Raw genomic sequence first — 13,422 nt, 5'->3', positions numbered from 1 at the left:
TGCCTGTGCTCAGACACTGCCTGTGCTCAGACACTGCCTGTGCTCGGACACTGCCTGTGCTGGGACACTGCCTGTGCTGGGACACTGCCTGTGCTGGGACACTGCCTGTGCTCGGACACTGCCCTGTGCTGGGACACTGCCCTGTGCTGGGACACTGCCTGTGCTGGGACACTGCCTGTGCTCAGACACTGCCTGTGCTCGGACACTGCCTGTGCTGGGACACTGCCTGTGCTGGGACACTGCCCTGTGCTGGGACACTGCCCTGTGCTGGGACACTGCCTGTGCTGGGACACTGCCCTGTGCTGGGACACTGCCTGTGCTCAGACACTGCCTGTGCTCGGACACTGCCTGTGCTGGGACACTGCCTGTGCTGGGACACTGCCCTGTGCTGGGACACTGCCTGTGCTCGGACACTGCCCTGTGCTCGGACACTGCCTGTGCTGGGACACTGCCCCGCTCGGACACTGCCCTGTGCTGGGACACTGCCTGTGCTCGGACACTGCCCTGTGCTCAGACACTGCCTGTGCTCAGACACTGCCTGTGCTCGGACACTGCCTGTGCTGGGACACTGCCCCGCTCGGACACTGCCTGTGCTGGGACACTGCCTGTGCTGGGACACTGCCTGTGCTCGGACACTGCCTGTGCTGGGACACTGCCCTGTGCTGGGACACTGCCTGTGCTCGGACACTGCCTGTGCTGGGACACTGCCCTGTGCTGGGACACTGCCTGTGCTGGGACACTGCCCTGTGCTGGGACACTGCCTGTGCTCGGACACTGCCCTGTGCTGGGACACTGCCCTGTGCTGGGACACTGCCTGTGCTCGGACACTGGCCTGTGCTCGGACACTGCCTGTGCTCGGACACTGCCTGTGCTCGGACACTGCCTGTGCTGGGACACTGCCCTGTGCTGGGACACTGCCTGTGCTGGGACACTGCCCTGTGCTCGGACACTGCCTGTGCTCGGACACTGCCCTGTGCTGGGACACTGCCTGTGCTGGGACACTGCCTGTGCTCGGACACTGCCCCGCTCGGACACTGCCCTGTGCTCGGACACTGCCCTGTGCTGGGACACTGCCCTGTGCTCGGACACTGCCCTGTGCTGGGACACTGCCTGTGCTCGGACACTGCCCTGTGCTGGGACACTGCCTGTGCTCGGACACTGCCTGTGCTCGGACACTGCCTGTGCTCGGACACTGCCCTGTGCTCGGACACTGCCTGTGCTCGGACACTGCCCTGTGCTCGGACACTGCCCTGTGCTGGGACACTGCCCTGTGCTCGGACACTGCCCTGTGCTGGGACACTGCCCTGTGCTCGGACACTGCCCTGTGCTGGGACACTGCCCCGCTCGGACACTGCCCTGTGCTCGGACACTGCCCTGTGCTCGGACACTGCCCTGTGCTCGGACACTGCCTGTGCTGGGACACTGCCCTGTGCTGGGACACTGCCCTGTGCTGGGACACTGCCCTGTGCTCGGACACTGCCTGTGCTGGGACACTGCCTGTGCTCGGACACTGCCCTGTGCTGGGACACTGCCTGTGCTGGGACACTGCCTGTGCTCGGACACTGCCCTGTGCTCGGACACTGCCTGTGCTGGGACACTGCCTGTGCTGGGACACTGCCTGTGCTCGGACACTGCCCTGTGCTGGGACACTGCCTGTGCTGGGACACTGCCCTGTGCTCGGACACTGCCCTGTGCTGGGACACTGCCTGTGCTGGGACACTGCCTGTGCTGGGACACTGCCCTGTGCTCGGACACTGCCCTGTGCTCGGACACTGCCTGTGCTGGGACACTGCCCTGTGCTCGGACACTGCCCTGTGCTCGGACACTGCCCCGTGCTCGGACACTGCCCTGTGCTGGGACACTGCCCTGTGCTCGGACACTGCCCTGTGCTGGGACACTGCCTGTGCTGGGACACTGCCTGTGCTGGGACACTGCCCTGTGCTCGGACACTGCCCTGTGCTCGGACACTGCCTGTGCTGGGACACTGCCTGTGCTCGGACACTGCCTGTGCTGGGACACTGCCCTGTGCTCGGACACTGCCCTGTGCTCGGACACTGCCCCGTGCTCGGACACTGCCTGTGCTCGGACCCTGGCCGTGCCCTCAGGGCAGCTCCCAGACTCGGAATCACCAAATAGAAACCGTTACCTGTAAACTTGTAATACGAAATGTAACTCTTCAAGTGGAAATAAAAAATAAAGTTTTCTGCATATTTACTAGTTCAACATAGGTGTGATTTCATTTCCTCTTTTTTTTTTTTTTTCTGTTAATCTGAGAAAAAAGCTTTGTCTTGGGAAAATAATGCTTCCAAAACAAAAATAGAAAAAAATCCACCAGAACTCCATTTTGTATTATTTTTTTTTCCTTTCTTTCTTTCTTTCTTCCTTCCTTTTTTTGTTTTGGTTTTTATCTTCTTCTGTTTGCTTGTGTTCGTTGCTTTAACTTATGCCAGCGCAGATTTGGGAACATTCTGAGGATGGAAGAGCTGGAAACACCCACAGGTTGAAATGCAGGAAGAGTATTCAAGGGACTCTCCTTTCCTTTTTCTTCTTTAGACTCGTGATTGGAAAGACCTTTTTGAAATGCAGCAAAGTGACTGCAGGTGGCTGAGGAGCGAGCAGCGCCAGGGCACGCACCCGGCTCCCCGTTTTCCCCTTCCCTTACTGAAAGGAACCGTGAATCTGCAGTGTGTGCAAGACGAGGGCCGGACGCGGCGATGCTTCACATGTTGATCTGCAGGCTCGCTGGGGGGCGATTTGGGAACAGCTCGATCAGACAGATGGAATGTCAGCGCCCTCACCGGGGCACCGCGGAGCTCGGACCCGATCCTGCGACCCGATCCTGGGACCCGATCCTGGGACCCGATCCTGGGACAGCTCCTGGGACACGATCCTGGGACAGCTCCTGGGACCGGATCCTGGGACACGATCCTGGGACCCGATCCTGGGACAGCTCCTGGGACCCGATCCTGGGACACGATCCTGGGACAGCTCCTGGGACACGATCCTGGGACAGCTCCTGGGACCGGATCCTGGGACACGATCCTGGGACCCGATCCTGGGACAGCTCCTGGGACCCGATCCTGGGACACGATCCTGGGACAGCTCCTGGGACACGATCCTGGGACAGCTCCTGGGACCGGATCCTGGGACACGATCCTGGGACTGGATCCTGGGACCGGATCCTGGGACACGATCCTGGGACACGATCCTGGGACCCGATCCTGGGACCCGATCCTGGGACTGGATCCTGGGACAGCTCCTGGGACTGGATCCTGGGACAGCTCCTGGGACCGGATCCTGGGCCAGCTCCTGGGACAGCTCCCGTGTTGCCCACGCTGCCCAGCACAGCCTGGCTGCCCCCGTGGGAATCGCAGACCCCGAGGGCCCAGCCTGGGCTGCTCCTGTCCCTGCTGTGACTCATCCCTGTCCCAGTCCCCGTCCTGGCTGTCCCAGGGCAGCTCCGGCGGTGCCCCCGCGGCCAGGGCGGGCGTTTGCAGTGCTGCAGGCTGAGGCGTGGGTGGTGGCAGAGAGCGGCAGAGAAGGCGTTTCCCCAGAGCTGCTCGGAGCACTGGCAGTGTCGAGAAGGCAGCGCTGGCAGTGTGGGTGGCTGGCGGTGCCACAGCCCTGCACGGCAGGTGACCCCTCTGTGGGGCGGCGCGGCTGCGGCTGCCAGCACAGAGGCCCGGCCGTGACAGAGGCCCTTCACACGCCCAGAACACCTGTGTTTCCAGCTGTGAGCAATGATGAGCGCTCCCCTCACGCGGCACAGCAGCCCCGACCCCTCCGTGCTGAGCGCCGCTGCCCGCGCGGGGCGCAGAGCGCGGCCCGGCGGGCTCAGGAGTGGATCTGGATGGCCTGGGTGACGGCGGCCTGGCACACGGGGCAGGTGGGCGCGTCCCTGGCGCAGATGCGGGCGGCGCACTGCGGGCAGAACAGGTTGTGGCCGCAGGGCACGAGGGCGGCCGTGGCCTCGCCGTCCAAGCAGAGGACGCAGTCGTGCCTGCGGCGGCACTCGGGGGGCGAGCTGGACGCGGAGCCGCCGTTGGACGAGGAGTAGCTGTTGGTACCGGTGGAGAAGGCGGGGATGCAGACGGGCAGCCCGGGCTGGGGGCCCGGGGCGTTGCTGTGGGCCCGCCTGGCCAGGGGCTGCTCCAGACCCTCGGGGAAGGTGGGCGACAGGCGGGGCGTGGGGGGGCGGCTGCCGCGGAGCAGGGCCCTGGAGCTGCCCGCAGCCTCGGTGCCCAGGCCGGGCGGGGCGGCCGCGGGCTCCAAGGGCGCCCATATGGTCGGGGAGGGCGCGGGCAGGGGCTCGTAGGCAGGGGAGTCCAGCGCCAGCTCCTCGGCGCCCACGGCCGGCAGCACCTCCCCGACCCAGAAGCCGCCCGCGCCGAAGGGGCTGGTGGGGCTGAAGTCGGCCAGGCGGCTGCCGCTGAAGTAGGAGTCGGTGGAGCCGCTGCCCAGCGAGCTGGAGCTGTCGTTGCAGTAGCTGGAGACCATCCTGGCGCGGGCGCGGGGCGCGGGGCGGGCGCCGGGCCAGGCGGGGCCGCCCTCGAAGCCGACGTCGGTGCCGTTGGCGCAGAAGTCACTGTCGTGGCCGAGCTCCGGGAAGGCGCCGGTGCGCAGGGCGATGTGCATCTCGATCTCCTCGCGCGCCCGGTCCACGTTCTCGGGCATGCCCGTCACCTCGAACACGGGCTCCTTGTCGCGGCTGGGCGTCACGATGTACGTGTGCGTCTGCTGCTGGATGCGCTTGATGGTGGCGCCCTTGGGGCCCACCACCAGCCCCACCACGCGGTACGGCACCCGCACCTGCACCGTGGTCTGCCCCGGCAGCGCGGGCGCGCAGCCCGGCCCCGCGGCCCTGCCGCGCGACGCCCGGATCAGCGAGAAGTGCTCGGCCGCCGACAGGATCTCGCGCTTGGCCGCGGCCACGTCCTCCCTGCGCCCCGTCACCACGAACACCGGCTCCTCGCCGCGCACCGGCGTCTTGATGTACGTGTTGGTCTTGGCCCGCAGCGCCTTGATCTTGCAGCCTGCGCGGGGAGCACAGCGCATCGGCGGGCGGCCGGGGCACAGAGCGATGCCCTGCCCGTTCCTGCCCACCCAGAGCGCCAGGGTGCACGGCTCGGGGCCAGCCGGCAGCTGCAGCTCTGCAGGGCTCCAGCAGCCCCGCCCCGGTCCCTGAGTGCCAGCCGTGCTCCCGAGTGTCCCACAGAGGTACTGGGTGTCCCCCAGCTGTCTGCACGGTGCCGCAGGAGCCTCACACACACACACACACACACACACACACAGAGCTCTGCTGACATGCCAGCCCTGCGCCCTCGGCCACAAACAAACGCTCCCAGCTGGGAGCAGGGCCTGCAGCCCAGCCCTGTGCCCCAGGCAAAACCACTGAGGGTCACCGAGAGCTCCTGTCTGCCTCCCGCCATGGGGGTTACCCAAACGCTGCCCTTCCCCGCGGGGTGAGGGGCCCTCCTCGAGCTGCCCCGGGAGCCCGAGCAGACTGCTCGGGTCACAAATGGACTCCACCTGGGGGTTTCTCTCCTTGCCTGAGCAAACCCTGCCCCAAACAGAAACCAGAAGTCAATGGAACATTTTCCTTTGATTTTCGGGGATGGAATGACGGTTGGTGGGACACAGTGGGCCCTGTCCTGAGACACTCCAGGTGTTGAGGCAGGGTGTGAACAGAAGCCCAGCTTGCCCAGCACAGGACCAGGAGAGCGGGCAGAACGAGCACGGAGGAGCGGGCGCACACTGGGGGCATTCCCGACAGCGCCTGCATGCCGAGCCCAGCCCGTGCGGGGCCAGCTGCCAGCAGTGACAGAGGCGGCACTCGGAGCACACCGCGCCTGCACGGAGCTGTGAGCAGCCCCAGCACGGCTGCCCCGCAGCAGCTCACTCCCCCCTGCTCCGCACAGCGCCCCAGCCCCTGCGGGTACACGGAGCCGCCTCCCCAGGCCGGGCTTGGCAGCCCCTGCTCCGCGGGCCAGAGACGCTTACAGGGCCCGGAGGCTGCTCCAGGCCGCTCCTGCAGGAACGGCCCCGGGCAGGAGCAGGAGCAGGAGCAGGAGCAGGGGAGGAGGGGCCGCTCCTGCAGGCAGGCGGTGAGCGAAGCCAGAGCTGGCCCAGCTCGGGAGGAGGAGGGAGGAGGAGGGAGGAGGAGGAGGAGGAGGAGGAGGAGTTGTTTCAGTGTCTCTGGCAGCGCTTGGGGGAGGGAGCAGCTGGGGGGGGCAGGGAGCGTCTGTAGGACACTGACACCGCACAGCCTGCCCCAGCCCCAGCCCCAGCTCCATCTCAGCCCCAGCTCCATCCCAGCCCCAGCCCCAGCTCCAGCTCCAGCTCCATCTCAGCCCCAGCCCCAGCTCCAGCTCCAGCTCCATCTCAGCCCCAGCTCCATCCCAGCCCCAGCCCCATCCCAGCCCCAGCTCCATCCCAGCCCCAGCTCCATCCCAGCCCCAGCTCCATCCCAGCTCCATCCCAGCCCCAGCTCCATCTCAGCCCCAGCCCCAGCTCCATCCCAGCCCCAGCTCCATCTCAGCCCCAGCTCCATCCCAGCCCCAGCCCCATCCCATCCCAGCCCCAGCCCCATCCCAGCCCCAGCTCCATCCCAGCCCCAGGTCCATCTCAGCCCCAGCCCCAACTCCATCCCAGCCCCAGCTCCATCCCAGCTCCATCTCAGCCCCAGCTCCATCCCAGCCCCAGCTCCATCCCAGCTCCATCCCAGCCCCAGCTCCAGCTCCATCCCCAGCTCCATCTCAGCCCCAGCTCCATCCCAGCTCCATCCCAGCCCCAGCTCCAGCCCCAGCCCCAGCTCCATCTCAGCCCCAGCTCCATCCCAGCCCCAGCCCCAGCCCCCTCTCAGCCTCAGCCCCAGCTCCATCTCAGCTCCAGCTCCATCCCAGCCCCAGCTCCATCCCAGCTCCATCCCAGCCCCAGCTCCATCCCAGCTCCATCCCAGCCCCAGCCCCAGCTCCATCCCAGCCCCAGCTCCAGCCCCAGCCCCAGCTCCATCTCAGCCCCAGCTCCATCCCAGCCCCAGCCCCAGCTCCATCCCAGCCCCAGCCCCAGCTCCAGCTCCATCTCAGCCTCAGCTCCATCTCAGCCCCAGCTCCATCCCAGCCCCAGCTCCATCTCAGCCTCAGCTCCATCTCAGCCCCAGCTCCATCCCAGCCCCAGCCCCAGCCCCAGCCCCAGCCCCAGCTCCATCTCAGCCTCAGCTCCATCTCAGCCCCAGCTCCATCCCAGCCCCAGCCCCAGCTCCATCTCAGCCCCAGCTCCACCTCAGCCCCAGTTCCATCCCAGCCCCAGCTCCATCTCAGCCCCAGCTCCATCCCAGCCCCAGCTCCATCTCAGCCTCAGCTCCATCTCAGCCCCAGCTCCATCCCAGCCCCAGCCCCAGCTCCATCTCAGCCCCAGCTCCATCTCAGCCCCAGTTCCATCCCAGCCCCAGCTCCATCCCAGCCCCAGCTCCATCCCAGCCCCAGCCCCAGCTCCATCTCAGCCCCAGCCCCAGCTCCATCTCAGCCTCAGCTCCATCTCAGCCCCAGCTCCATCCCAGCCCCAGCCCCAGCTCCATCTCAGCCCCAGCTCCATCTCAGCCCCAGTTCCATCCCAGCCCCAGCTCCATCCCAGCCCCAGCCCCAGCTCCATCTCAGCCCCAGCTCCATCTCAGCCCCAGCTGCAGACTGCCACAGTCCTTGCAGTGCCCCTGTGCTCCGTGCCTGCCCCGCTGCACACAGAGCACACACAGCACTGTCTCCGTATCTTTGGTGTCATCTCTGTCTCCTGCTTCCTAGATTTGCAGGGTCACATTCACAGGGCACGAACTGAGGAGCTCCCAGCACAGCCCACACACACACACACACACACACACAGAGTGGCACAATCCCTCACTGCACACCACGCTCAGTGCCTGTCACCCTAGGTTCCCCAACACCTCCCACAGCTCCCAGACGAGGTTTCCCCACGTTTCAGGACCCCGCATCGCCTGGGATCTCGGCAATGCATGCCAGCGGAACGCCCCCACCCGCCTGCTCTGCCATTCCCGAGCCGCTCCTCTGCCTTTCCCTCCCTCCCTGCCGCGTGCGGGACAGCTCAGCTCCCGCGGGGCTGGCACCGAGCCCGGCCCAGCCCCAGGCAGAGCCGGCCCCGCGGGGCGGCCCCGGGCTTTGGCGGTGTCTGTGCGCGTTCCCATCCGTCTGTCCTGCCCGTGCCGACACCGAGCCCTGCCCTTCAAAACCGGCGCTGAGAGCAAAGGAGCAGCCGGGAGTTTGCGTTCGCAAGCTGCACTCACTCCTCCACATCCTGCTCCTGGGCTGGCTCAGACAGAAATGGACACTCTGAGTTTGGCACCTCCTCAGAACAGCGAGGGCTTTCAGGGTTTAGCTTTTTTTTATGGTGTTTAGTATCAATTTTTGGGCTGGGGAATGCTTTGCCTGTTAAATAAACAGATTTTTCCACTTTTCTTTTTCCCAACCATCTGAATCTGCTTTTCTAGAGGGACTTTCCTCCAAAATCTGCCTGAAACCAGGACAAATGGTTTTTTGCCCTCTGGTAAATATTTTTCTACCCCTAAACCCAACTTTTCTGCTTCTAAACCCGGCCTTGGTGCATCTAAACCTGGCCTTTCTGCCCCTAAACCTAACCTTTCTACTCTTAAACATAAAGGTCAAGTTTAGGGGCAGACAGGCCGGGTTTAGGGGTTATTTATTTGGAGGCTCCTGTAGGTGGGAAAGGAGGATCCTGGCCCAGTTGTGAGGGGACAGGGGGGTCCCCAAAATGGCGGCAAGGGTTGAAACAGGTCAGGACCCTCAGGGGGTGAAGATGAGGAGGGTCCCACCCCAGTTATGAGGGGACAGGAGGGTCCCCAAAATGGCGGGAAGGGAAGAATGGAGTCCCAGCCCTCCGGGGATGAAGATGAGGGGACAGAGGAGGAGGAGCTGAAGATGAAGGTCCCACCCTGGGCTGTGAGGGGACAGGAGGGTCCCCAAAATGGCGGCAAGGGTTGAAACAGGTCAGGACCCTCAGGGGGTGAAGATGAGGAGGGTCCCACCCCAGTTATGAGGGGACAGGAGGGTCCCCAAAATGGCGGCAAGAGGAGAAGCGGTCAGGACCCTCATGAGGTGAAGATGAAGGTCCCATCACGGCTGCGAGAGGACAGGAGGGTCCCCAAAGTTTGTGTGGCAGGAGGAAGAGGAAGAGGAGGGTCCCTCACTGGGAGGGGACACAGGAAGTGGTGAGGGGGGTCCCCAAAATGGCGGGAAGGGTTGAATCCGTTCCTCAATCCCCCTCAGCGCCGCCATTGCCGGCCCCTCACTCACCCTGGCGCCCCACGATCTCGGCCACATGCTCGGAGCTGGGCACGGCCACGCACTCGGTGGTGTTGACGCTTCTCCTCCTCAGCAGCGCCGCCTGTTCTCCTCCCACAGCTCCGCCATCACCGTAGGCCTGCGCCAGCATGGCCGCCATCATCCCCTGGCCTCCCGTAACATCCAAAGCGCGCGGCAACAACAACGAGGCGGCTTCGTCGTCTTCATCCTCCCTCAGCTCCGCCTCGCCGCCATCATCATCATCATCCTCCTCCTCCTCCTCCTCTTCCTCCGCGGCTGATTGGGAGAAGCCGAGGCCTTGCAGGCGCTGCTGGAGGAGGAGCAGCGCCGGCTCGGCCGTTTCGTTGGCATCGGCGGCTCCGCTGGGCATGGCGGCCACGGCTACGAGAGCGGAGCCGCCATGGCCGGGGCTGAGCGGCGGGGCCGGGGCTCAGCGCGGCGCGGCCATGGCGGCGGAAGCGGAGAGGGGGAAGGAGAAACGCGATTGGTTAAAGAGGGGAGGGGGGGTGGGGTTTAGGGGTGATTGACAGGGCACGCCCCGCTGTTTGAGCGGTTTCATTGGTTAATTATGGAGGGGCGGGCTGTCAATCATTCGTAAGCCGCGCCCCGCGCATGGTTCGTTCTGATTGGCTGCGCCAACAAAAGGGCGGAGCATCGGAATGATTGACAGGTGAGTCCTGAGGGAGAAGGCATTTTTGGGGTTTTAAGCGTAATTTTTAGGGCCAAAATGCCCCAAAAAATGACCCCAAAAAGAACAACAACAACAAAAAAAACCCCATTAAAAAAGCCCAAAAAGGGCCAAAAAAGGCCCAAACAATTCCTCAAAAAATGCCCCCAAAATATCAAAAACACTCGAAAAAATGCCCTAAAAATGCCTCAAAAAAAGTCCAAAAAAGCACAAAAAAGGGCAGAAAATGCCCCAAAAATGACCCCAAAAAGAACCAAAAAAGCCCAAAAGAGTCCAAAAAAGGCTCAAAAATGCCTCAAAAATGCCTTAAAAAAGGCCCAGAAATGTCCCAAAAATGACCCCAAAAAGAACCAAAAAAACCCTAAAAAAAACCCAAATAGGGTTCAAAAAAGGGCTCAAAAATGCCTCAAAAATGTCCCAAAAATGACGCCAAAAATGACGCCAAAAAGAACAAAAAAAACCCTAAAAAAAAGCCCAAAAATTCCTCCAAAAATGCCCCAAAAACGCCCTAAAAATGCCTCAAAAAATACCCCAAAAATATTCAAAAGACTCTAAAAAAATGCCCTAAAAATGCCCTAAAAAAGGCCCAAAAATGTCCCAAAAATGACTCCAAAAAGAACAAAAAATACCCTAAAAAAACCCCAAAATTGTCCAAAAAACCCTCAAAAAACGCCTCAAAAATGCCCTAAAAATGCCCTAAAAAGGCCCAAAAATGTCCCAAAAATGACGCCAAAAAGAACAAAAAAAACCCTAAAAAAAGCCCAAAAATTCCTCCAAAAATGCCCCCAAAACGCCCTAAAAAATGCCTCAAAAAAATGCCCCAAAAATATTCAAAAGACTCTAAAAAAATGCCCTAAAAATGCCCTAAAAAAGGCCCAAAAATGTCCCAAAAATGACCCCAAAAAGTACAAAAAAAAGCCCTAAAAAAAGCCCCAAAATTGTCCAAAAAACCCTCAAAAAATGCCCTAAAAATGCCCTAAAAAAGGCCCAAAAATGCCCCAAAAATGACTCCAAAAAGAACAAAAAAAGCCCTAAAAAAAGCCCCAAAATTGTCCAAAAAACCCTCAAAAAATGCCCTAAAAATGCCCTAAAAAATGCCCAAAAATGGCCCAAAAAAGACCCCAAAAAGTACAAAAAAAGCCCTAAAAAAACCCCAAAATTGTCCAAAAAACCCTCAAAAAACGCCTCAAAAATGCCCTAAAAAATGCCCTAAAAAGGCCCAAAAATGTCCCAAAAATGACCCCAAAAGAACAAAAAAAAAACCCTCAAAAAAGCCCAAAAAGGTTTCAAAAAGGGCTCAAAAATACCCCAAAAATGCCCTAAAAATGCCCTAAAAAAGGCCCAAAAATGCCCCAAAAATGACCCCAAAAAGTACAAAAAAGCCCTAAAAAAAGCCCCAAAAATTGTCCAAAAAACCCTCAAAAAATGCCTCCAAAATGCCCTAAAAATGCCCTAAAAAACCCCCCAAAAAGACCCCCAAAAGTACAAAAAAAAGCCCTAAAAAAAAGCCCCAAAATTGTCCAAAAAACCCTCAAAAAATGCCTCAAAAATGCCCTAAAAAAACCCCAAAAAAGACCCCAAAAAAAGCCCAAAAAGGGTCCAAAAAGGCTCAAAATACTCCAAAAAAGCCCTAAAAAAGGCCCAAAAATGGCCCCAAAAAAGGTGGAAAATTCCCCCAAAATTCTTGAAAAATAGAATAAAAAATTCCCCAAAAATCCCCCAAAAATTCTCCAGAAAAATCCCCAAAAATTGCCAAAAATCCCCAAGAAATTCTGAAAAAGAATCCCCAAAAATCCCCAAAAATCCCTGAAAAAAATCTCCAAAAAATCCCCAAAATAATGGCCCAAAAATCCGAAAAAAATCCCAAAAATTCCCCAAAATTTCCCCCCAAAAAAATTTCAAAAAATCCTCAAAAAAAATCCCAAAAATTCCCCCAAAAAATTTCAAAAAATCTCCAAAAATTCCCAAAAAAATCCTCAAAAAAATCCCAAAAATTCCCTAAAAAATCCTGAAAAAAATCCCAAAAATTCCCCCAAAATCCCCAAAAATTTTGATAAAATTCCCCCAAAATTCCCCCAAAAAAATCTCCAAAAATTCTCAAAAAATCCTCAAAAAAATCCCAAAAATTCCCTAAAAAATCCCCTCAAAAATCCCCCAAAAAATCCCAAAAATTCCTCCAAAAATCCCCCAAAATCCCCAAAAATTCCTCAAAAAATCCAAAAAAATCTCCAAAAATCCCCCCCAAAAATTGCTCAAAAAATCCGAAAAAAAATCTCAAAATTTCCCCAAAAATTCCCCAAAAATTTTCAAAAATCCCCCAAAAATTCCCCAAAATATCCCCAAAAAATCTCCAAAAATTCCCAAAAAATCCACCCAAAATCCCAAAAAAAATTTCCTCAAAAAATCCCAAAAATTCCCAAAAAATCCCCCAAAATTTCCCCCAAAATTCCCCAAAAAAATCCCAAAAAAATCCCCAAAACTTCCCCCAAAAAATCCCCTAAAAAATTCCCAAAAAATCCCCTAAAAAATCCCAAAAATTCCCAAAAAATCTCAAAAAATCTCCAAAAATTCCCAAAAAAAATCCTCCAAAAATCCCCAAAAAATCCCCCCAAAAATTCCCCAAAAAATCTCCAAAAAATTCCCAAAAATTCAACAAAAATAAAAAAAAAATTCCCCAAAAATTCCCAAAAAAATCCCACAAAAATCTCCAAAAAACCCCGCAAAAAATCTCAAAAAAATTCCCCAAAAATTCCCCAAAAAATCCCTGAAAAATCCCCAAAAATTAAAAAAGAATTCCCAAAAAATCCCCCAAAAATCCTCAAAAATTCCCCCAAAAATCCCCGAAAAAATCTCCAAAAAATCCCTAAAAAATCCCCCAAAATTCCCAAAAAATCCCCAAAAAATTCCCCCAAAATGTCCCCAAAAATTCCCCAAAAAATTCTCAAAAAATCCCCAAAATTCCCCAAGAAATCTCAAAAAAATTCCCAAAATTTCCCCCAAAAAATCCCAAAAAATTCCCCCAAAAAACCCCAGAAAAATTCCCGAAAAAATCCCCCCAAAATCCCCCCAAAATTCCCCAAAGTATCCCCTAAAAAGTCCCCAAAAATCCCCAAAAAAATCCCCCAAAAATTCCTAAAAAAATCCCCAAAAAATTCCCCAAAATATCCCCAAAAAATCTCCAAAAATTCCCAAAAAATCCACCAAAAATCCCCCAAAAAATCCCAAAAATTCCCAAAAAATCCCCCCAAAAAATTCCCCCAAAAAATTCCCAAAAATTCCCCCAAAAAATCCCCTAAAAAATCCCAAAAATTCCCCAAAAAATCTCCAAAAATTCCCAAAAATCCACCAAAAATCCAAAAAAAAAATTCCCCAAAAAAATCCCCTAAAAAAATTCCCAAAAAAATC

At 57.4% G+C, this 13,422-nt stretch overlaps 1 protein-coding gene across 1 annotated transcript; it reads right to left on the bottom strand.

The window, feature by feature from the left end:
- Nucleotides 1–3,747: 3,747 nt before the first annotated feature.
- MEX3C (mex-3 RNA binding family member C) lies at nucleotides 3,748–9,776 on the bottom strand. Its single transcript, XM_066569827.1, has 2 exons — nucleotides 9,321–9,776; nucleotides 3,748–5,033 (listed from the first exon to the last, which is right to left on the bottom strand). The coding sequence occupies exons 1-2, from the start codon at nucleotides 9,697–9,699 to the stop codon at nucleotides 3,835–3,837; spliced, it is 1,578 nt and encodes a 525-aa protein (XP_066425924.1). The 5' UTR covers nucleotides 9,700–9,776; the 3' UTR covers nucleotides 3,748–3,834.
- Between the last annotated feature and the right edge of the window lie 3,646 nt (nucleotides 9,777–13,422).

The sequence above is a fragment of the Molothrus aeneus genome, chromosome Z (assembly GCF_037042795.1).
Source record: "Molothrus aeneus isolate 106 chromosome Z, BPBGC_Maene_1.0, whole genome shotgun sequence".
Classification (NCBI taxonomy): domain Eukaryota; kingdom Metazoa; phylum Chordata; class Aves; order Passeriformes; family Icteridae; genus Molothrus; species Molothrus aeneus.
Note: the sequence above shows the minus strand (reverse complement) of the source record. Positions and strands in the feature narration are given on the sequence as shown.

What these genes read in the sequence shown, in the direction of transcription:
- MEX3C (XM_066569827.1), bottom strand. Translation starts at nt 9,699, where the DNA reads ATGCCCAGCGGAGCCGCCGATGCCAACGAAACGGCCGAGCCGGCGCTG. An exon ending in CGAGATCGTGGGGCGCCAGG is followed by an intron (nt 5,034 to 9,320) that starts GTGAGTGAGGGG and finishes CTCCCCGCGCAG; the next exon opens with GCTGCAAGATCAAGGCGCTG.